The sequence below is a fragment of the Gigantopelta aegis genome, unplaced genomic scaffold, assembly GCF_016097555.1.
Source record: "Gigantopelta aegis isolate Gae_Host unplaced genomic scaffold, Gae_host_genome ctg3591_pilon_pilon:::debris, whole genome shotgun sequence".
Lineage (NCBI taxonomy): Eukaryota > Metazoa > Mollusca > Gastropoda > Neomphalida > Peltospiridae > Gigantopelta > Gigantopelta aegis.
Window position 1 is genome coordinate 10,147 of NW_024533412.1, and position 26,529 is coordinate 36,675.

Below are 26,529 nucleotides of genomic sequence, written 5' to 3' on the forward strand. Positions count from 1 at the left end.
TTTCATTTTGTTTTGTTTATTTTTATTTTTGAATTTTATTTTTTATTATTATTGTGTGTTTGTTTTTTTGTGGGTGTTTTTTTACGGAACTATGGTAAACAGAACCACAGCTGGCGCGTGTGCAGGAATTTTAGCAAGGGAGACCTAGACTGAGGTGAGCAATCTAATTAAAATTAGCTCCACTATTACATGTGGATCTAACAGCAGCCCGTTGGAGGTCATGTCCAGTTGACCTTTCATTCGACCAATCAAAACCTTACTTGCAAAATCATGCCAGTGATTTCAAAATAATTTGAAAACATTCGGGATTATGCCGAAGATATACGAAATGATTCGGGTGAATTACGAAGTATGCCGAAAACTAATTTCAATATAAAATTTTATATAAAATTCGTTTCAAAACGAAAAAAAATAATAAACTTGATGGTAAAGTCATAAAAACTGTTTATACTAGTATACAACCCAGAGTTTATTACTGCACTTTTCCCCATGTTTCTGTCAATGTCTTGCACGATATTTTTAGAATTTGTATGCTTCCGAATAACGCTATAAAAGACGAAGTGCAATTGGTCGATATTTAATTGTTTAGTTTTTTTTGTTTGTTTTTTTACAAATTTTATTGCCAGCCCCTTGTTTACAATTAGAACAACACATGATTTTATACTTGATGGTAGTAGAACGTCCTTTGAAGAAGCAATAAATACCTTGAATATTTTTTTCCGAATTATTAGGACTCAATATTAATTATGTTAAATCAGAGGTAATCTGTATTGGCTCTCTTAGGAATAGTCCAATACGATATTTACAAAATCTTAATCTAAAATGGAATCCTCCTTCATTTAAAGCACTTGGAATTATTTTTAGTACCGACTTGAATGAAATGAACAAACTTAATTATAATTCTAAACTATTTGAAATTAAACAAAAGTTACATTTATTAAATTTAAGCTGTCTGATTATGGCTAGGACAATGCATTGATTACTAATACAAATTGATTTTAAAAACATTGCATTATATTTTGGATCCTGATATTTAGTGTCTGACTGTATCATCATAAGATATGTGCTAGTGTTAATTATGTTTTTGAAAATATCTAACTATGTATGTAAATAAATTTCTTTCAAACACGTGCAGGCATATACTATTACCACACACACACACACACACACTCACACCCACGCACGCACGCACACACACACATCAGACTTATTTTATCTAGTGCCACATCCACTTAGACTATTATAACAACACTGCAGTATTTGAGGGTCACGGGTTTGATCCTGCATATATGAACGCAGGACTGGCTTTATCAAAAGATCACCCCACCCTTCTGGAGTAGATGCAATTTATTCATTTTACCCACTGATGAATCACAGGTTGAGCAATTGTGGGTGAAGTCTTGCTTTTGAGTACAAAGTAGCTTTGAACAAAATTAGAGACACTATAACCATCTTGCTTATATATGGTAGTCATGTCCGCGACAAACATCTGGATTTCACGTATTTATTTATCTAAAGTTCCTGTCAGTTACGTAAACATTAAAACATACCAGCAAATGACTTTGTCCTATCAGACCGGCATCGGGGGCGTCGTGGTTAGGCCATTGGTCTAAAGGCTGGTAGGTACTGGGTTCGGATCCCAGTCGAGGCATGGGATTTTTAATCCAGATACCGACTCCAAACCCTGAGTGAGTGCTCAGGAAGGCTCAATGGGTAGGTGTAAACCACTTGCACCGACCAGTGATCCATAACTGGTTCAACAAAGGTCATGGTTTGTGCTATCTTGCCTGTTGGAAGCGCAAATACAAGATCCCTTGCTGCCTATCGTAAAAGATTAACCTATGTGGCGACAGCGGGTTTCCTCTAAAAAAAAAAACAGTCTCAGAATGACCATATGTTTGACGTTCAATAGCCGATGATAAGATAAACAAAAATCAACGTGCTCTAGTGGCGTCGTTAAATAAATCAAACTTTATTTTACTTTATTTTGCCCTATCAGGTATGTAAACATTAAAACATACCAGGTATTGACTTTGCCTCTCATGTTTGTAAACATTAAAACATACCAGCGATTGACTGGGTCCTTTCAGGTATGTAACCATTAAAACATATCAGCGATAGACTTGGTCCTGTCAGGTATGTAAACATTAAAACATACCAGCGATTGACTTGATCCTGTTAGGTATGTAAATATTAAAACATATCAGCGATAGACTTAGTCATACCAGCGATTGACTTGATTAGTCAGGCATGTAAATATTAAAATATACAAGCGATTGAGTTGGTTCTGTCAGGTATGTAAACATTAAAACATACCAGCGATTGACTTGGTCCTGTCAGGTATGTGAACATTAAAACATACCAGCGATTGACTTGGTCCTGTCAGGTATGTGAACATTAAAACATACCAGCGATCGACTTGGTCCTGTCAGGTATGTGACCATTAAACATACCAGCGATTGACTTGGTCCTGTCAGGTATGTGAACATTAAAACATACCAGCGATTGACTTGGTCCTGTTAGGCATGTAAACATTAAAACATACCAGCGATTGACTTGGTCCTGTCAGGTATGTGAACATTAAAACATACCAGCGATTGACTTGGTCCTGTCAGGTATGAAAACATTAAAACATACCAGCGATTGACTTGGTCCTGTTAGGCATGTAAACATTAAAACATACCAGCGATTGACTTGGTCCTGTCAGGTATGTGAACATTAAAACATACCAGCAGTTGAGTTGGTCATGTCAGACACAATGCTTGGTTGTATGGGTTATTTTGTTTGTCAATGTTTGTGTATTTCCTTTGTTTGTTTTGTTTTATAACACCTTCCATTATGTCTGTACGTTGTAATGTATTTATGTCAGCTGATGAGATGTAAACGCCCAAGGTGAATAAAGGTGATTACTGTATTTAGAACACTAGGAATGTTTTAGAACAATTAAAGATCAGGAATATATTTTGTATTTTGGAAGTTGAATACGTTCTACTTATGTTAGTTATGATTTTACTAAACAAATATTGACATAAATGTTGTGTCTTACTAATTTTAGACACTCTCAGTAAATATTAAATCAATACATTTATTGCTCTAAATTTGTGTTCAGCTTGGTAAGAGAATAATAATTTATTATTACAACTAAATATGTTACTGCATTTGAAAAACAAAACATTTTTAAGTTCACCTTTACTACGTTTTAGTGTTATAGTATTTACCACAATATTGTGGTAACCTTTTCGTGAACTAAATCCATTACGATGAACTTTGGTAAACTATTTCACTTTGATAACTGAATTTATTTGTCAACACTTGATTTGTATATGGTTCAGATCTAGTGAAACATCCAGCACTAGTATATTTACCTTTATAAATGAATCGCTCACCTGGTTAAACTAACAATACCTCTGAAAAGTGAAACATAGTAATGATGATTTATTAGAAATAGTCATTTGAGTGTCCGTTTATTTGACATTAACATAGCAAATTAAAACATATCTATATCTATATCTATCTATCTATCTATATATATATATATATATATATATATATATATATATATATATATATATATATATATATATATATATATCAGCTGTGCATACGCATGTATTGTAACATTTTGTGAACTAGGTGACATAATTCGGGAATAATCGAAGATGTGGACTGTTGATGGTCAGAGTCAGTAGAAGATCGTCTGTAACAGCTTTGGTTGAAATCCAGATGGTGGAACTTGAAAACAAGTCGAGAATCTCTCAGCCTATGAGAGGCTAGGGTAGTCACATTATATGTCGAATCGTCCCAAAAAATAACACACGGCTAGGTCCATGAGAGAATCATTTGTATCACGTTTGGTTGAAATCTGCATTTTGAAACATGACAGACATATTGGATTTTGAATTAGCCAAATACAAAACCCGCCCACACAAACACACACTTGGAAGATCTTGAGAAAATCATTCGGACCATGTGTGGTTGAAATCAGATTCTGCCTGGTGGAATTAAGGAAGAAGTAAAAAACCAGAAGCCAGTGCGGCCATCTTGGTCAGGACCATGACAGGCTCATTTTGACCACGTTTGGTTCAAAACCTGCCTGGTGGAACTTGAGGAGAAGTCGACAATGTAAAACGTTAATAGACATCACGCCTTCGTAATAAGCTCCCAGGGCCATTCTAGCCAAGTAAGCTAAAAATGTTGCGTGTCTCCCCCAAAGACAACGATTCAAACTTACCAAATATCTGACATCCAATAGATGATGATTACTAAGAAAACACCAAAACCACAAACTACATGTACCTCTATCGAAACCCAAACACCACCCACACCCACACTTCACCTCTATCGACACCCAAACACAACTCACACCCACATTTCATCTCTATCGACACCCAAAGACAACCCACACCCACACTTCACCTCTGTCGACACCCAAAACCCCTATCGACAATCAAACACCACCCACACCCACGCTTCACCTCTGTTGACACCCAAGCACCACTCACACCCATACTTCACCTCTATCGACACTCAGACACCATCCACACCCACACTTCAACTATATTGACACTCAAACACCACCCACACCCACACTTCACCTCTATCGACACTCAAACACCACCCACACCCACACGTCACCTCTTTTCCTACCAACACCACAATGAATGACAGGCGGGTGTCAAAATATTAAAAACAGTAACAAACATTGATAGACATTTTCTTTATTGACAGATAAGATTACAACTATTTATTTATTTCTGTACTGCAGCTTTTAATTATATAAATAAATTACTATTACACCCCTCCACCCAAAAACCCCAAAACAAACCCCCAACAACAGCAACAACAAACAACCAAAAACAAAATAATAAAAATGAAAAAACATAACAGCAAAAAACCCTAGTAAATATTGTTTGGTTGTATTCACCTATAACACTATGTACACTACATATCGGAAACGTTACCAGTACTGACGATATCCAAACATAGCTTGTCAATACAAATACACTGTACTAATTATAACACTATATACACTACATATCGGAAACGTTACCAGTACTGATGTCACAAGTCAAGGGTAATCTGATTTTAATTGTATGAAAGAGAATATGTGGTTATATATTTTATAACATTTTTTATCATTTATACGGTATTTTAATTTATACGAATGAGAGAAGCATGAAGTATGAGTCATAGCTTGTATCTCACACGTGAAGCTGTCTTTAATTAGCAAGGTAACAATTTGTATTATTGTAGCTTGTGGTATGGGTGAGTGATAGATGAGTGATAAGCTGACTGGGTGAATATAGTGTGGAACTGGGTTATTGAGTGGATGATTTGTCATTAATCGCTGAGAGAGAATCATTGAACATTCAGTTTGGGAAAGACTTGGTAGAAGTGTAAGAGACTTTGTGGAAGTTCGGGTTATTGTTTAACCGTAAGTAAATTAAATATTTTACACATGTATTGTGTTACAGAGGTGTGACATTTGAATGTTATTTTGGTCTGTATTTAGTTTGCTATATTAAATGTATATATTTAGCAAATGCTCAGTGTAACTTGTGAAATGCGGACATTGTGTAAAGTAATGAAATTGTTTGCTATATGTATTTATGTGTTTATTAAATGTATAATGTGAATTGAATTATGCACATGAAGTAAGTTGTACGTGTTATTAACGTATACGTTGTGAAACCTGTATAATGTGGACATGTGTGAAATGATGAAAATGATTGATGTATGAAGGGTATTTAATATTGAGGTTTTGCATGATAGTAATGGAGTGTATATTGTTTACAGCAGCTTGTGTGGTATCTGTTGAGACCAACAACGGGATGAGCAGCGAGGGGCAATGTTAGAGTTTGACCAGGTGATTGGGCTGCGGAAGTATGTGAAGAAGGGACGAGGAAACTGACGTTGATGTTAATTCATGGAAGTTGGGTACAGCTGAAGTGGAAATTGAAGTTCCACATGTGGGCTACTTATTAGCCATGATGTTGTAGTGGTGAATAACAAGTGTATTGTTATCGTGCAGCATCTCGGTGAATAACAAGTGTATTGTTATTGTGCAGCAGAAACATATTGTGTAAATATGGCTGTAGTATTTAGAGCTGATCTGAAATGGAGGGTGCTAACTAATGTTAGTACATAATTTAGTTAGAACAATATATGTATATAAAAGTTGATCACGAGGAAGTGAATCATAAGGATTGTGTTATGAACTGAAACATTGTATATTGAACTGTGTGGTTTTAGTATATTATTTTGTGTGTTGTGATACGTGATATTTTTATATGAAATTATGTGTAAAGTGGTGATAATGTATGTTTATTATATATGAGAAGTGTGAGTGTTGAGGGAGTGCTGGTGATTAGTGGTATGTGAGAGGGATATAATTAGGGTTAGTAGGTAGGAGTGGAGAATGAATGTGATTGTTATTTGTGTGCTGTAAATAAATGTAATATAATTTATTTGGATTAGTGTTGTTTCTTTTAGTTATTCAATCACTTGTGACAACTGACGATATCCAAACATAACTTGTCAATACAAATACACTGTGTACTAATTATAACACTATGTACACTACATATCGGAAACGTTACCAGTACTGACGATATCCAAACTTAGCTTGTCAATACAAATATACTGTGGACTAATTATAACACTATGTACACTACATCTCGGAAACGTTACCAGTACTGACGATATCCAAACATAACGTGTCAATACAAAGACAATGTGTAATAATAATAATAGTTTAATATATACGACTACAGATTATGCATTTATAAAGAGAGTCAACACATGTTTTATAACATATGATTAATATACACAGCTACACATTATGCATACATATAGACAACACAAGTTGTATACGACTATGTGTGACAAACAATCACACTACTGATAATAACTTATGAAAAGATAGTTGAGAAAAAAAAAAAGATGTACTAGTATGTATGTAAAGTTAGTTTATTTTGTTTAACGACACAACTAGAGCACAATTATTTATTAATCATCAGCTATTGGATGACAAAATATTGTTTTTCAGTACAGTTAAACTCCTCTAAACCGGACAACATCTGTACCAAGTAAAAATCCTGTTATAAGAGGTATCCGGTTTAGAGACGTTCTCTTCTGTACAGATATTTAAATATGGACCATGAAAAACATTCGGTTTTGAGGAAATTCCGGTTTACAGACGGTCCGGTTTTGAAAGATATCACTGTAGAAGAAAGTGATCTTTTACATGCATTTCACCATAGATATGACAACACATACCACATACTTTGATATACCAGTCGTGAGGCACTGGATGGGAGTGGATAAACGATCAAAGAATGGACCCACTTAGCCGATTCGATCCTACGACAGAAGCACCTCAGAGGAATACTCTGCTAAGCTAGATCCCGACCTTTATCATGGATCCCGTCCCATATAAATACCAATGTGTGTAATTCGAGATCCCGTCCCACATAGATACCAATGTGTGTAATTCGAGATCCCGTCCCATATAAATACCAATGTATATAATTCGAGATCCCGTCCCATATAAATACCAATGTGTGTAATTCGAGATCCCGTCCCATATAAATACCAATGTGTGTAATTCGAGGTCCCATCCCATATAGATACCAATGTGTGTAATTCGAGATCCCGTCCCATATAAATACCAATGTGTGTAATTCGAGATCCCGTCCCATATAAATACCAATGTGTGTAATTCGAGGTCCCGTCCCATATAAATACCAATGTGTGTAATTCGAGATCCCATCCCACATAAACACCAATGTGTGTAATTCGAGATCCCGTCCCATATAAATACCAATGTCTGTAATTCGAGGTCCCGACCCATATAAATACCAATGTGTGTAATTCGAGGTCCCGTCCCATATACATGCCAATGTGTGTAATTCGAGGTCCCATCCCATATAGATACCAATGTGTGTAATTCGAGATCCCGTCCCACATAAATACCAATGTGTGTAATTCGAGATCCCATCCCACATAAATACCAATGTGTGTAATTCGAGATCCCGTCCCATATAAATACCAGTGTGTGTAATTCGAGATCTGGTCCCACATAAATACCAATGTATGTAATTCGAGATCTGGTCCCACATATATACCAATGTGTGTAATTCGAGATCCCATCCCACATAAATACCAATGTGTGTAATTCGAGATCCCGTCCCACATAGATACCAAAGTGTGTAATTCGAGATCTGGTCCCACATATATACCAATGTGTGTAATTCGAGATCCCGTCCGTCATAGACACCAGTGTGTGTAATTCGAGACCCCGCCTCACACAGATAATAATGTGTGTAATTCGCGATCCCGTCCGTCATAGACACCAGTGTGTGTAATTCGAGATCTCGTCCCTCATAGATACCAATGTGTGTAATTCGAGATCCGTCCCACATAAATACCAATGTGTGTAATTCGAGATCCCGTCCCACATAGATACCAATGTGTGTAATTCGAGATCCCATCCCACATAAATACCAATGTGTGTAATTCGAGATCCCACCCACATAAATACCAATGTGTGTAATTCGAGATCCCGTCCCATATAAATACCAATGTGTGTAATTCGAGATCCCGTCCCATATAAATACCAATGTGTGTAATTCGAGATCCCATCCCACATAGATACCAATGTGTGTAATTCGAGATCCCGTACCACATAAATACCAATGTGTGTAATTAGAGATCCCGTCCCACATAGATACCAATGTGTGTAATTCGAGATCCCGTCCATCACAGATACCAATGTGTGTAATTCGAGACCCCGCCTCACACAGATAATAATGTGTGTAATTCGCGATCCCGTCCGTCATAGACACCAGTGTGTGTAATTCGAGATCTCGTCCCTCATAGATACCAATGTGTGTAATTCGAGATCTCGTCCCTCATAGATACCAATGTGTGTAATTCGAGATCCCGTCCCACATAGATACCAATGTGTGTAATTCGAGATCTCGTCCCTCATAGATACCAATGTGTGTAATTCGAGATCTCGTCCCTCATAGATACCAATGTGTGTAATTCGAGATCCCGTCCGTCATAGACACCAGTGTGTGCAATTCGAGATCCCGTCCCTCATAGATACCAATGTGTGTAATTCGAGATCTCGTCCCTCATAGATACCAATGCGTGTAATTCGAGATCCCGTCCCTCATAGATACCAATGTGTGTAATTCGAGATCCTGTCCCTCATAAATACCAATGTGTGTAATTCGAGATCCTGTCCTGCATAAATACCAATGTGTGTAATTCGAGATTCCGTCCCACATAAATACCAATGTGTGTAATTCGAGATCCCGTCCCACATAAATACCAATGTGTGTAATTCGAGATCCCGTCCCACATAGATACCAATGTGTGTAATTCAAGATCTGGTCCCATATAAATACCAATGTGTGTAATTCGAGATCCCATCCCACATAAATACCAATGTGTGTAATTAGAGATCCCATCCCATATAAATACCAATGTGTGTAATTCGAGGTCCCGTCCCATATAAATACCAATGTGTGTAATTCGACGTCCCGTCCCACATAAATACCAATGTGTGTAATTCGAGATCCCATCCCACATAAATACCAATGTGTGTAATTCGAGATCCCATCCCACATAAATACCAATGTGTGTAATTCGAGATCCCGTCCCATATAAATACCAATGTGTGTAATTCGAGATCCCATCCCACATAAATACCAATGTATGTAATTCGAGATCTGGTCCCACATATATACCAATGTGTGTAATTCGAGATCCCATCCCACATAAATACCAATGTGTCTAATTCGAGATCCCGTCCCACATAGATACCAATGTGTGTAATTCGAGATCTGGTCCCACATATATACCAATGTGTGTACTTCGAGATCCCATCCCACATAAATACCAATGTGTGTAATTCGAGATCCCGTCCCACATAGATACCAATGTGTGTAATTCGAGATCTGGTCCCATATAAATACCAATGTGTGTAATTCGAGACCCATCCCACATAAATACCAATGTGTTTAATTAGAGATCCCATCCCATATAAATACCAATGTGTGTAATTCGAGATCCCGTCCCATATAAATACCAATGTGTGTAATTCGAGGTCCCGTCCCATATAAATACCAATGTGTGTAATTCGAGATCCCGTCCCATATAAATACCAATGTGTGTAATTCGAGATCCCGTCCCATATAAATACCAATGTGTGTAATTCGAGATCCCATCCCATATAAATACCAATGGGTGTAATTCGAGGTCCCATCCCATATAGATACCAATGTGTGTAATTCGAGATCCGTCCCACATAAATACCAATGTGTGTAATTCGAGATCCCGTCCCACATAGATACCAATGTGTGTAATTCGAGATCCCATCCCACATAAATACCAATGTGTGTAATTCGAGATCCCACCCACATAAATACCAATGTGTGTAATTCGAGATCCCGTCCCATATAAATACCAATGTGTGTAATTCGAGATCCCGTCCCATATAAATACCAATGTGTGTAATTCGAGATCCCATCCCACATAGATACCAATGTGTGTAATTCGAGATCCCGTACCACATAAATACCAATGTGTGTAATTAGAGATCCCGTCCCACATAGATACCAATGTGTGTAATTCGAGATCCCGTCCATCACAGATACCAATGTGTGTAATTCGAGACCCCGCCTCACACAGATAATAATGTGTGTAATTCGCGATCCCGTCCGTCATAGACACCAGTGTGTGTAATTCGAGATCTCGTCCCTCATAGATACCAATGTGTGTAATTCGAGATCTCGTCCCTCATAGATACCAATGTGTGTAATTCGAGATCCCGTCCCACATAGATACCAATGTGTGTAATTCGAGATCTCGTCCCTCATAGATACCAATGTGTGTAATTCGAGATCTCGTCCCTCATAGATACCAATGTGTGTAATTCGAGATCCCGTCCGTCATAGACACCAGTGTGTGCAATTCGAGATCCCGTCCCTCATAGATACCAATGTGTGTAATTCGAGATCTCGTCCCTCATAGATACCAATGCGTGTAATTCGAGATCCCGTCCCTCATAGATACCAATGTGTGTAATTCGAGATCCTGTCCCTCATAAATACCAATGTGTGTAATTCGAGATCCTGTCCTGCATAAATACCAATGTGTGTAATTCGAGATTCCGTCCCACATAAATACCAATGTGTGTAATTCGAGATCCCGTCCCACATAAATACCAATGTGTGTAATTCGAGATCCCGTCCCACATAGATACCAATGTGTGTAATTCAAGATCTGGTCCCATATAAATACCAATGTGTGTAATTCGAGATCCCATCCCACATAAATACCAATGTGTGTAATTAGAGATCCCATCCCATATAAATACCAATGTGTGTAATTCGAGGTCCCGTCCCATATAAATACCAATGTGTGTAATTCGAGAACCCGTCCCATATAAATACCAATGTGTGTAATTCGAGATCCCATCCCACATAAATACCAATGTGTGTAATTCGAGATCCCATCCCACATAAATACCAATGTGTGTATTTCGAGATCCCGTCCCATATAAATACCAATGTGTGTAATTCGAGATCCCATCCCACATAAATACCAATGTATGTAATTCGAGATCTGGTCCCACATATATACCAATGTGTGTAATTCGAGATCCCATCCCACATAAATACCAATGTGTGTAATTCGAGATCCCGTCCCACATATATACCAATGTGTGTAATTCGAGATCTGGTCCCACTTACCAATGTGTGTACTTCGAGATCCCATCCCACATAAATACCAATGTGTGTAATTCGAGATCCCGTCCCACATAGATACCAATGTGTGTAATTCGAGATCTGGTCCCATATAAATACCAATGTGTGTAATTCGAGACCCATCCCACATAAATACCAATGTGTGTAATTAGAGATCCCATCCCATATAAATACCAATGTGTGTAATTCGAGATCCCGTCCCATATAAATACCAATGTGTGTAATTCGAGGTCCCGTCCCATATAAATACCAATGTGTGTAATTCGAGATCCCGTCCCATATAAATACCAATGTGTGTAATTCGAGATCCCGTCCCATATAAATACCAATGTGTGTAATTCGAGATCCCATCCCATATAAATACCAATGTGTGTAATTCGAGGTCCCATCCCATATAGATACCAATGTGTGTAATTCGAGATCCGTCCCACATAAATACCAATGTGTGTAATTCGAGATCCCGTCCCACATAGATACCAATGTGTGTAATTCGAGATCCCATCCCACATAAATACCAATGTGTGTAATTCGAGATCCCACCCACATAAATACCAATGTGTGTAATTCGAGATCCCGTCCCATATAAATACCAATGTGTGTAATTCGAGATCCCGTCCCATATAAATACCAATGTGTGTAATTCGAGATCCCATCCCACATAGATACCAATGTGTGTAATTCGAGATCCCGTACCACATAAATACCAATGTGTGTAATTAGAGATCCCGTCCCACATAGATACCAATGTGTGTAATTCGAGATCCCGTCCATCACAGATACCAATGTGTGTAATTCGAGACCCCGCCTCACACAGATAATAATGTGTGTAATTCGCGATCCCGTCCGTCATAGACACCAGTGTGTGTAATTCGAGATCTCGTCCCTCATAGATACCAATGTGTGTAATTCGAGATCTCGTCCCTCATAGATACCAATGTGTGTAATTCGAGATCCCGTCCGTCATAGACACCAGTGTGTGCAATTCGAGATCCCGTCCCTCATAGATACCAATGTGTGTAATTCGAGATCTCGTCCCTCATAGATACCAATGCGTGTAATTCGAGATCCCGTCCCTCATAGATACCAATGTGTGTAATTCGAGATCCTGTCCCTCATAAATACCAATGTGTGTAATTCGAGATCCTGTCCTGCATAAATACCAATGTGTGTAATTCGAGATTCCGTCCCACATAAATACCAATGTGTGTAATTCGAGATCCCGTCCCACATAAATACCAATGTGTGTAATTCGAGATTCCGTCCCACATAAATACCAATATGTTTAATTCGAGATCCCGTCCCTCATAAATACCAATGTGTGCAATTCGAGATCCCGTCCCTCATAAATACCAATATGTTTAATTCGAGATCCCGTCCCTCATAAATACCAATGTGTGTATGTAGAATAATAGGCGCATAGTGTATTTACTGTTAGAGATGAATATTCATTAAACTGTCAGCGTGTAGAGCGATCTGTATGTGAGGGGTTAGAGAGCCTCTCTGCGCATAATCCCTGACAAAAAGAAGAGCAGACAACCCTGGAGGTAAGTATCGTGGTAATTCCGTAACTTTAATCAATAGTAGGTAGCCCAGGTGTTTAGTCTCGCGCACCGATTCAGTTGCCACATCTCTCCCTTACCCTCTCCACACCGAAGTCCTCAGTGGGACGTTTCCCCCTAAATAATCTAAAATATTTATAAAATAATAATTAATTTTGGTGTAATCTTTCTATGGCCAAGGCCAACCTTTTTCTGCCTAATCTTCCTGGGCAATTAAAAATATAATTAAAACAAGTAGAATTAATTAATGTTTAAATTAATTTAGATAGCCCGTCTAAAATTGGCGTTAAAGTTTATAAAGGGATATATTATATTTTTTATTATGCTTATTATTGTTTAGACTACACCATCCAAATTATTCTTTCCCCTTCTTAGTATAAAGTCAACATTATTAAGTTCCGTCTGACGCGCGGTCCCTGGCCATGCCAGAGACTGGGCGTGGGATGGACGTGCCTGAACATCTTGTGGATAGAAGCACGTTAATAAAGTTAAAGAGAGAAACTTACCACAGTCAAGGGTAGATAACACCAGGCAATAACCCTCGTAGGCCTACCAACGTCACGTCAGCATTATAGTTGTCGATTAGTTCACCATCAGTATTTTTTGCATCATCATTTTTCCGATCACACATTTTTGTTTAACACCCAGTAGCCGATGTGAATGTGCTAGTGTGTCGTTAAACATCCATTCATTCCTTATTTACCACCATCATCATCATTAACTGTTATATCAAACATAGAAAATAATTTCCATCATGGAACAAAGTACAGACAACCTCACCTACCCTACCACCAACAAACAATCAATATAAGAAAACAAATCAAAATACAAAACAGAAGCGCGCTCGCGCACACACACACACACACACACACACACACACACACACACACCCTCACAAAAATAAACAAAAATAAACAAAACACATAACAACAAAAAGACACAAGAAAACCAACAACAAAATGAACACAGATGGTGGCAAGCTTTCTGACTTCAACTATTGTCTCTGCAGATCCATGTCTGCTATCTTTAACCTTTATATAATCGTCAAATCAAATCTGCAATTAACTAATCAGAAACACGAGTGTTTTCATTAAGACGATTACGTGTTGTGTTATAAAAATAGTATTACACATACACATTGTATATACATGTACACTTAACATTATAAAAGAAGTATTTTAATTTCCCAAGACTGTATTGACCCATGTTTAATATATGTTAGTTATAAAACACATTAAGTACAACAAATGCTAATCGGAAATGCTAATGATTTTTATATTTTTTTTCAAGATATAATCAGTAAATTTTAACTATGAGAACATTTACTTCTTTTCATTTTAACTTATTTTCGTGCTTATATCAAATTAAGATTCAAGCACGCTGTCCTGGGCAGACACCTCCGATATCTGGGCTGTCTGTTGATTTAATAATACATATATGAAAACCAACTAGGCTGATGATTCAAAATATTGCATTCAGTGACTTGACATATAAGCATTTCCCATACCTTGGGTGTTTTCCCCACCATGACGTGTGCCACATTAATTTACTACTGTTTGTGGATGAAGTGGGGTTCATTTCAGATGACATATGTAAAATACTTTTTTTCTAGTGAAGTTCATATCATATGCCCATTAAGGTCTTTCAAAACACAGGGTCACTGCAATAAATGAGTTTTAAGGGGATTATTTATTGGAAATGAGAGACTCTGACTATGCATGCACACATTACATATACAACTAAGCATATACAACCAACCCATAGTATGTATATTCAAGAGTAGTATTTTTATTTATTATTTGTTTTAAACACGACACATTGCATTTGTATACAACTTTGCATAACACTGATGCTTCCTGGTGTGTACATTAAATCAGGTTGTACTGTAGGAACAACACTTTCAATTATGTTGTCACATCATATCAGAACATAGAATATCCTGATAGTCGTGAAAACACCCAGTTGGACACTTTTAAAAAATACTATTTTTATTGTATAGGTTGCATAGTACCAAAGAAGAGAGTTCCATGTCAAAGTTCGAGGTGCACCGTCAACTATTTACGAAGTAAAAGCAGCTGTGGGTGTGATTGGTATTAATATGTAACATTGATTATTTGTACAAATACCATTATCCATTGACAATAAATACGCTTTTATTTGTTATACTGTTGATATGCAGTACATACCAGAGGTTGAAACTAATGCGGGGTACCCCAAAAATAGAACTGCAATTTTCAGCAAAAATGACGGTTGCTATTAAAAACATTAATTAAATCTCTTAAATCGTATGTGACTCCCCATTTTCTTGCAGGTAGATTAGGTGTGAGGTGCCACACTTTTTATTGCTGTACTTTCTGGGTGTGTTGATATGCTGCTTATATCAGTTTTATTAGTAAATATTAACATTATCGGCAATAGGAATTGATCTGGTCTATTAGAACATGTAAAGCTGAGGTATTGATTAACTAAGGGAGTTAATCACGGTTGAACTAAACTGGAGAGTAACATTAGCAAGGCTGGATCCACCGACAGATCTGTGGCGGGTGATACTCTCAATTTGACTCGGAAACGTAGAGGACTGTACACACCAAACACGGGCATCAGTGGCTGTGACGTGTCGATGTTTGGTATGGAGTGAACCAGTGATTTGGTGTTGATGTTCACCACGTGGAAGGTTGAGTTCTCTGTGTCAAGAAGTAACCCCAGCGTGACGTTCAGACTCGTGTTTGGTTTAAAGCTAGCTATGGGGATGTCACATAGAAACGTTCCACGTGATACAGCCTTTAAACACATACTGTTGTGAGTGGCACAGCTGTCTAGACCAACACACCACACGTGTCTGTTGACTACAATTTGTCTGTCATCATCGCAATGTTTTTCTATACAAATTCCAACTTGTGCTGCCGCCTTTTCTTGTTTTCGCATTTTCCAGCACTGTACAATCTACATTCGTCTGCCAATACCAGCATCCAAGTCAAGATATAGGAATTTTGTCTGTAACTCCGCGAAAAATCTGTAGACTGTCTGGAGGATTAAATGGAGGTTTGCGTGAATATGTGTTGACCAGCAGACCGCTTGCTGTAATTTCGCAATATTCCCTGTTTCTCCTCCAGTCGTCAAATTCAATGTTCGGTACTACAAGAAGAGAACATATTACAGAATTTTTTTTTAAAAAAATCAAACGAAAAACAAAGAAGGAATTCTAAACTGATATCATCGCTGTATATAGTTTGTGAAAACCTTCTTGACAACTTATTACCCATCTCACATTGCTGTAAACCGCTAAACATTTAGCCCTTTATGTAATACATATGTTCACCAGCGTATAATATACATGATAAATCAAATGTTTTTTATTTGTCCGTTTGTTGTTGTTTGTTTGGTTTTGTTTGTGTTGTTGTTTTTTTGGGCGGTTTTTATTATTAGTTTTTTTTACTATTATTATTGACGTGGGAAACAATTCGTCGGCGAATATTCAACAGTTTTAAAATCCACATAAAAATAACTTTTCATATTGTTGGGCAGTGGATTTTGATTGGGAAAAGAATAGCTTGATATTATACTTCTCTAACTAGTTAGTTAATTCCTTAATTATGTTTGACAATGAAGCAAAGCGCTGGATAAAGCCCTTAACGTTATGTAATGAACAGTCGAATTTACATTTATCCGTTCGTGAGAGAAGTGAAGGGGTTGTATCGCTATTTACATGTATCCGTTCGTGAGAGAAGTGAAGGGTTGTATCACTATTTACATGTATTCGTTTGTGAGAGAAGTGAAGGGTTGTATCGCTATTTACATTTATCCATTCATGCGAGGACTGAAGGGTTGTATCACTATTTACATATATCCGTTCGTGAGAGGAGTGAAGGGTTGTATCACTATTTACATTTATCTGTTCATGAGAGAAGTGAAGGGTTGTATCACTATTTACATGCATCCGTTCGTGAGAGGAGTGAAGGGTTGTATCACTATTTACATATATCTCTTCGTGAGAGGAGTGAAGGGTTGTATCACTATTTACATATACGAGTCCGTGAGAGGAGTGAAGGATTGTATCGCTATTTACATATATACGTTCGTGAGAGAAGTGAAGGGTTGTATCACTATTTACATGTATCCATTCATGAGAGAAGAGAAGGGTTGTATCACTATTTACATTATGAGAGAAGTAAAGGGTTGTATCACTATTTACATTATGAGAGAAGTGTAGGGTTGTATCGCTATTTACATATATACGTTCATGAGAGAAGCGAAGGGTTGTATTAATATGTACATTTATCCATTCGTGAGATAAGTGAAGGGCTGTATCGCTATTTACATATATACGTTCGTGAGAGAAGTGAAGGGTTGTATCGCTATTTCCATATATGCGTTCGTGAGACAAGTGAAGGGTTGTATCGCTATTTACATTTATCCATTCGTGAGAGGGTGGTATCGCTATTTACATATATGCGTTGGTAAGAGAAGTGAAGGGTTGTATCGCTATTTACATGTATCCGTTCGTGAGAGGAGTGAAGGGTTGTATCACATTTTACATATATGCGTTCATGAGAGGAGTGAAGGGTTGTATCGCTATTTACATATATCCGTTCGTGAGAGAAGTGAAGGGTTGTATCACTATTTACATGTATCCATTCATGAGAGAAGTGAAGGGTTGTATCGCTATTTACATTTATCCGTTCATGAGTGGAGTGAAGGGTTGTATCACTATTAACGTATATACGTTCGTGAGAGAAGTGAAGGGTTGTATCGCTATTTACATATATGCGTTCGTGAGAGGAGTGAAGGGTTGTATCGCTATTTACATTTATCTGTTCATGAGAGAAGTGAAGGGTTGTATCACTATTTACATTTAACCGTTCGTGAGAGAAGTGAAGGTTGTATCGTTATTGACAAGTGTCCGTTCGTGAAAGAATTGAAGGGTTGTATCGCTATTTACATGTATACGTTCGTGAGAGAATTAAAGGGTTGTATCTCTATTTACATATATCCGTTCGTGAGAGAAGTGAAGGGTTGTATCGCTATTTACATATATCCGTTCGTGAGAGAAGTGAATGGTTGTATCGCTATTTGCATGTATACGTGACTTAGTGTTTGGATAAAAAAATTACCTAACTAGGTTCCAATTTACGAACAAAACGGATGAATAAAAATGTACTTTCAACACTTAGTTCCAGGAATATTTTATCATAGTATTTAATATGTTTTTATCTATAAACTGCTCTCTATGCATATCTTGCTATGGAATTATCTACAAACGTTATGTTCTGTAATGAAATTGACCTAAAAGGTATTATTGATTAAATACGTGCATTTTCTTAACTCAAGGGACACACACACACACACATATATATATATATATATATATACTCTTAAAAAAATAGGGGAACTCTAATAAGAATTTAGAATTGCCAAAGTTGTAAGTTATATTAGCTGTGGGGAATGGTTATATGATAATAGTGAATTAATTGGGCAAACATTACAACTGGTAGTTCAATATTACAGTAGGTTTTATGACCACCAAAGATCTCGAAGGAAGATTTGGGTCAGAAGTGAAATTTAAAAGTTGATATTTTTTATCAGTTGCATACGCCGCATATCAAATTCAAACAATAAAAATGAATAAAAACAAAACAATAACAACTGTATGATTAACAGAATGAAAAACGATTGACAGAAATAATGTTCCACAGTGATTAATCGACATTCCTGAAAATGGTCAAAGTCGAGAATAACACCCTACTACGCACGTGTTGATCAACATTTCATAGTTTGCAAGTGCATCACGCAGTTGCCCCGTATACGTTCGTGGGGTATCATTCTCGTTTCTCGTATCACTACATCCTGAATTAAAATTTCTTGAAAATTACACCAAATTTATTCGCTTTGCTTTTGTTTTCTATTTCTCCCTATAAATATAACGACGTGGCGTTTTGTATGTAACGTTTGTAGCGGATCTCCAAAAACAGAGGGTCGAAGAAAGGAAATAATATTTTATTTAACGACGCACTGAACACGTCTTAATTAAACACCGGCCTCGGTGGCGTCGTGGCAGGCCATCGGTCTACAGGCTGGTAGGTACTGGGTTCGGATCCCAGTCGAGGCATGGGATTCTTAATCCAGATACCGACTCCAAACCCTGAGTGAGTGCTCCGCAAGGCTCAATGGGTAGGTGTAAACCACTTGCACCGACCAGTGATCCATAACTGGTTCAACAAAGGCCATGGTTTGTGCTATCCTGCCTGTGGGGAGCGCAAATAAAAGATCCCTTGCTGCCAATCGGAAGAGTAGCCCATGTAATGGCGACAGCGGGTTTCCTCTCAAAAAAAATCTGTGTGGTCCTTAACCATATGTCTGACGCCATATAACCGTAAATAAAATGTGTTGAGTGCGTCGTTAAATAAAACACTTCTTTCTTTCTTTTTTTTACGTCTTAATTACGTTCAAACTTATGTGCCCTAATAAAAAAGCAATCATTGTAAGTATTAATTGATCGCCTATAATTTTCTAAAGACACATTCAAAAGGACCCCTCCTTTTTTAGAGTAATATGAAACTTGTTCTTATTAAGTAAATACTTTTCTTTTCTGTTCCGAGTCTGATTCCAGGCCATGTCATAGACCGAACGCGAGATTGACGTACCAGAACCTTTCGTGGGATATGGGCAGGCTAATAGAGTTCTCCCCTCCACTACCACAAAGGGGTCAGTATTTTACGTATAAAAATGACCGGAGGTCGTTATAAGGGGATGGGTCAGGATAAAACGATAGTCCGGCACCGTTAGTAACGTGTCGGCGGAATGGGAAAAATACAATTAAACTCTATACATTTAATCGTTTTGTTTACCTCAACCACACAACGTTCACGATGATGTCACATATAAAACTGATAATTAATATTAAGCTATCTATCACAGACAAATAAACAAATACACATTATAACATAACAAGCACGAAAAACCGTATTGTTCCTTTAATAACGACCCATCGGCATATTTCACAGCCAGCCAGTTCAGATAGCTGAGATGTGTGCCCAGGACAATCGTAATTGAATATTAGCATGAAAATAGCTACACCCGAATGAATGAATATTTCAAAGTCTGGTTTCCATAAAATATGTGACAAACGCAGACTGACGCAGACGCGCTGTGACAGATGTGTAAAGCTGAACAAGTGTTAATATGTTGTAGAGGTTGGACCTAGCACGCACACGCACATATATACATATACACACTCACGCACGCAAACACACACACACACACACACTCTCTCTCTCTCTCTCTCTCTCTCTCTCTCTCTCTCTCTCTCTCTCTCTCTCTCTCTCTCTCTCTCTCGCCTAAGATGTTTATGTCATATGATCAAATTGTCCTAGAATGCTCATATTTGTTTTCCCCATGCCTGTCATATCAAATGCTGTGGTATGTACTGTCATGAACATGAGAAAGTGCATACATCTGTATTAGATCCCTTGCTGTTAATGGGAAACACTGTAGCGGGTTTCCTCTCAAGACTATGTGTCAGAATGATCAAATGTTTGACACCCAGTAATCAAGGATCAACTGAACAGTGCTTTCTAGTGGTGTCGATAGACAAAAGAACTATCAACAAATATTAAATTACTTACAACATATTTCTCTGTATTCCTCTGACCGACCATCAACGCCTATGAGTAGTTTTCTAACCAGAACTTCATCTAAAAGAAAATAAACAAAGTGATTTATTAAAAATAATACATCGTCACAATATCCAACCCAGGCTGAGATTCTACACTGGAAAACGAAAATTGTTGTTATCATTCACACTAACACAAACACAGATGTTCTCTTTGTTGTAAACATCTATAAAATAAAGATAAAATATACCATATATAATATCAATATATTTTGTTTATTTATTTATTTATTTATTTATTCAGTTATTTTATTAAACCCAGTGGAGAAACATCGACTGCAAACGAAAGAAATAATAAATTTTACATGTATACAATAATAACGAATGTTATTTATAATATTTGCATACTACTCATTTAATATCCTTATAAATAATAAGTAGGAAAACAATATTCACCCTGTTCACTGATGCGGAAATCAAATCTGTCATGAAATATGTGGTAGCCATTGATACTGATGGACGTTCTGTGATGACCCGTCGTATCAGCTTTGTACTCGAGACCACCACGAACAACAGCAGCAGTCTTCAAGATTCCTTCCTCATTCTTATTGATTTCTACAGAAGATGTAAGACCACCACCAAAAGCAGCAGCAGCAGTCTTCGTGATTCCTTCCACATTCTGGTTCATTTCTACAGAAGAAGACAACTTGGTTTTATCGTCACCGAAGCTATTTTTCTTTAGAACGAAAGTGACTGTGATGGCATTGGATTCGTGTTCCGTCTTGGCTTTAGAAAACTCAACACACGGCCTGAGCTGTGACGTGTCACACAGAATGACTGGTCCTTCAATGTTTTCAGTTGTTTCTTCACACACGATTTCGGGGTTTTCAATGAGGTTATCAATCTGTTCAAAAATCGTCAGATTCGCGTTAATTTTCTCTATCTCCAGTTCAGGTAGTTCTGGTGTTGTCATCAGATTCTTCGTTTCGTTTTCAAGAACCTGGCACATTTCAATGAATTCCACTTGCCGAGCAAATTGCAAAGCCTGCTGGCAATGCAGAATATGCTCGGCCTTCACACCTTCCGACTGTGCAATCAATTCAATCTGCTTGCTCCTCTGATCTTTTTGTTTGGCCGTCTTTGAAATAACATCTTCTTTTAGCCATGTTGCTATTTCCTTAACTTTGGCAATGATTTTGTTACTCAATTCATCAATGTCGCTCAAAAGATTCTGTTCTGTCGCAGCAAGTGTTTGGACATCTCCTGTTAATATTTCTGAATATGTTCTGAGTTTTTCTTCTGATGTCTGTAAATCTTTCAAACCAGTTCTGATTAATTCTTTTTTCTCATTATAAACATCTTTCAGATTACAAATCTCGTGGTCTCTATGGGAAACAAGAACACAGGTGGGACACACGGCTGTAGAGCAAGCCCTGCAGAAAATATCCAACTTTGAATTCTCGTGATTTATACACATCTCTTTCTGCTGGAAATACTCATCTTGAGCCATATTCACCAGTTCTGTTATGAGAACCGTCTTGTGGTGTTTTAACATTGTGAATTTGTTGTGGCAGGATGCACATGCGTTACACATGTACTCCTGGCAGTCAATACAGCGAGACGTTGCTATGGATTGATTGGGGCAGTCGTGACAGTTTATCTCGCCTCTTTTGTTTTTCAACGCAATATATTCAACTAAATTACTGAGTACCTTGTTTTGTTGAAATGTCGCCTCGATAGAATTCTGAACAGGCCACATCCGTCGACAGTTCGGACACGTCACTCCTTGTTGTGAGTTTTTCCACAGAGAAATGAGACACTGACAACAAAAGGAGTGGTGACACGGGAGAATGCGCGGACATTTCTCTCCATCGTTGAAATATTCCAGGCAAATCTCACAGGTCACGAACTCGTCTCTTATTTCGAGAATTGGGACAAATGAGCTCTCAGCCATCATGGAACGAATCTTTCAACACCCAGCTTCAACTTTGTGTTTGTGATTGCAAGTTATCCCAACATTTGTTACTTTATTCTAACTTTTAATCAAAACCTAAAATTTTAAGAAGAAATATTCAACAACTAATGTTTTCATATATTTATATATGAATCAATATTAAGGAGAACGCAATAACCACATAGACACATACGCACGCGCACACACATACGCGCACACACAGTGACACACATGGACACGCACATGCACACTTACACACCATGACACCCATACATACACAATCGCACACATACACAAGGACACGCAATTCTAAAGTTTGAATAATAAAACAGCTGTCCGCGAACAAGACTCATCAGGGTTCACACACTTCCAATAGTTTATATTTCCAGAACTTTTAAGCCCTATTTTGGATCCATTTTCAGGACGTTTTTTTACCTTTATCCATGACTCTGAATATATGACCTGGCAATGAATGTTTGCTTAACGACACTCCAGTACATTGTTTATTCAGTGGTTGACATGTCTCAAAGATAAGCTACACCTAATCTAGATATATCACTTGTATACTCAAGTTGTAAAATACATAAATGAAACATTGCGGTGTGCAGGTTTTTGTTTACGGTGTGTGTTCGGGTTTGAATGCGTGTATGTCTCAATTGTGGATTCTGCAGCAAAACACTTCATAGCCATAATACATATCTAACCAAATTGTGGATATTTTTACCGCTTTACTTTGGTTTTGATCAAAATTCAGTTATATAGACTGGGAATAAGCTTGCACCAAAGTCGAGGCAATAAACATTGTGCCCAAAACATGTATGCCCAAAGCAAGCAAGCGCACATTTAGTATAAACTAGCTAACCACAAAACATTTTACCTCAAAACCACCGAAGTGTTAAATTGCAATTAGATTGAAATAACATTCCATGATTTTCCACGATGCGTGTGAACTCTGCTCATGTATCTCTGAGTGAATAGGCATTTGGTAAAATAGTGGTTGATTACACGAATCTCTATCTAGCGCCTCGCCTATAGGAGGATAGCCACTCTTTACTAAATCAAATCTAGTACAAGACAGAGGGATAAATACAGCTGTGATGACATATACTCATGAATCACTGTCAAAACAATGATGATATCAGGTGTTCGCGAAAGAGGGACATATCCTTCACCACCGTTGGCACTCGAAATTCCTTCCACCACAGCTGCCAGGTTAAGAGTGTTATAAACGAGATACCTGTTCAACGAGATACCTGTTCAACGAGATACGTGCTAGACGATATACCTGCTCAACGAGATACCTGCTCAACGAGATACCTGCTCAACGAAATACCAGCTAAACGAGAAATCTGTTAAACGAGATACCCACTCAACGAGATACCTGCTCAACGAGATACTTGCTAAACGAGATACCTGCTAAACAAGACACCTGCTCAACGAGGCACCTGCTAAGCGAGACACCTGCTCAATGAGATACCTGCTCAACGGGGTACCTGCTCAACGAGGTACCAGCTCAACGAGATACCTGCTAAACGAGATACCCGCTCAACGAAATACCTGCTCAACGAGGTACCTGCTCGACGATATACCCGCTCAACGATATACCTGCTCAACGAGGTCCCAGCTCAACGAGGTACCAGCTCAACGAGGTACCAGCTCAACGAGATACCTGCTAAACGAGATACCTGCTAAACGAAATACCCGCTCAACGAGATACCTGTTCAACGAGATACGTGTACATGCTAAACGAGATACATGCTAGACGAGATACCTGCTAAATGTGATACCTACTTTCCATCGATTTTATTGGGGGTATATGTCAGAATATTGTTGACTGTTAACAAGACACTTATATCAGAGTTCAAGCCAAGAATATACTCAATTAATAAATACGTCGATTTATTAGTATAATGAATATATTCGAATTTTATTCCCAGGGACACAACTACACTGATACCAAACAAAGCATAACATCAAATTTTAATACTGTGCTGTTGATACCGACGAGTAACTGGACATGAAAATCGTTGCTCAGCTAAGCTTGTACCGCAACCGCCAATGTTTACCGCACTCATGTTTAATCATCTATAATTCGGAATACAGATATATTCTACATATAATAACAACGTTAAAACTACATTCCCTGGAATCTTTTTTATTATTTAAGCATTTAGAATACATGATCCAGTTCTGTTTGGCACATGAAAGGTCAACCACATCGCTATAGTTTCGCAATGCTCGCTTATCTACATTATCTAGGTCAACTACAAACTCAATGGCCAGCTTTGATTTTTTTTTTCATTTAGCGGGACGCCAGTAGAACTGGGACTTTACTTGATTTGCGCAGGCGCTGAGCTTCTTACGTGATTTTGAACAAATTTAACTGTCTTGATTAAGAGGTCATCTAATATCTCCAAAACATATTTATATCCATAGAGGTATGGTACAACACCTTTCCAGGGGTCGGTGGGGGATTTGCCTTGAAATGTTGCCAGTGGCCAGCGTTTGGCATATGCGTTACATGTAATGGGGTGTTAATAAATACGTAACTCTCTATGGGTAGAGGAAGAGGGTGTTGTGTTCGATCTGCATTTATCAAGACTATATGCTATTTCTATTCATTACTTAGATCTAAAAAGGTGTGTGTTTTTAAATGCGCGGTCGGTCTAGAATAAATCTCAACCGGCGGGCTCGTTCCAGCCAGTGCGCCATGACTGGTATATAAAGGCCCGTGGTATGTGATATCCTGTCTGTAGGATGGTACATATAAACGATCCCTTGGAAAAAAAAAATCAAAAGACGCATGTGCAGGGATTTCAGCGGGGATGGGGTTATAGACTGTGTTGACTGTGTTATATATGGGGCGATGCTCCCCCAGAAAATATATTTCAATTTTATTTATTATTTTTAGCTTGGGCAGGTAAGGGTTTCAACGCCCAATACCCGCCCCCTGCACATGCACCCGTTTCCTCTTAAATCAATATGCTTTGACATTGATGTCCTTTTACTTTACCCTTTCCAAACGAAAGAACACACGTAAAATTAAGAAATGAAAACGTTCATTGTCTACGTTAGTATATTTTATTTTAAAAATATAAACATGATCAATGTGTTACTAGTATATAAACTAAACTTTGAAAGTTCTACTAACACTTTATAAAATGTTAATTCTGAAATAGGAAGGTACGATTGTCGATAATACGTTGTCAAGATCAAACTGGTTTTAACGAAAGACTCTAGTACCGTATTCTTAACCGAACGTTCTTTGTACAGCGCAAGATTTCTCATTTCAATTTTTGAGACGAACCCTACAATTTCAAATCCGCAAGCGCACGTGTTAACTGAAACTGACATCAGGCTGTCGTTTGTGCTTTGCCGAGCAATGGCGGTACAGGCGACGAATCGAGCGTATACTTTTAACGATCTCCGTTCATAGCGAACACACACGAGGTTTTCAAACGTGCATTTGAGCTTGTGTTTTATATTTGTACATGACGTTATAATATGGTAACCAGAGAATGTAACTTTAAAATATAATAGTAGTAGTAGTAGAAGTGGTAGTAGTAGTAGTAGTCGTATTAGTAGCAGTAGTAGTAGTAGTACTAGTACTAGTGGTAGTAGTAGTAG

At 37.8% G+C, this 26,529-nt stretch overlaps 1 protein-coding gene across 1 annotated transcript; it reads right to left on the reverse strand.

Moving 5' to 3' along the window:
• Window positions 1-16,313: 16,313 nt before the first annotated feature.
• LOC121392260 (E3 ubiquitin-protein ligase TRIM56-like) lies at window positions 16,314-22,945 on the reverse strand. The gene is made up of 3 exons (XM_041523565.1): window positions 21,405-22,945; window positions 20,962-21,030; window positions 16,314-16,474 (listed from the first exon to the last, which is right to left on the reverse strand). The coding sequence occupies exons 1-3, from the start codon at window positions 22,903-22,905 to the stop codon at window positions 16,314-16,316; spliced, it is 1,731 nt and encodes a 576-aa protein (XP_041379499.1). The 5' UTR covers window positions 22,906-22,945.
• Window positions 22,946-26,529: the final 3,584 nt, after the last annotated feature.

Excerpts from the sequence above, each read along its gene's own strand:
- LOC121392260 (XM_041523565.1), bottom strand. The coding sequence starts at position 22,905 with ATGATGGCTGAGAGCTCATTTGTCCCAATTCTCGAAATAAGAGACGAG. Across the intron at positions 21,031-21,404 it reads TTTCCGCATCAGTGAACAGG|ATGAAGTTCTGGTTAGAAAA; the intron begins GTGAATATTGTT and ends ATTTTCTTTTAG. Across the intron at positions 16,475-20,961 it reads GGAATACAGAGAAATATGTT|TACCGAACATTGAATTTGAC; the intron begins GTAAGTAATTTA and ends CTCTTCTTGTAG.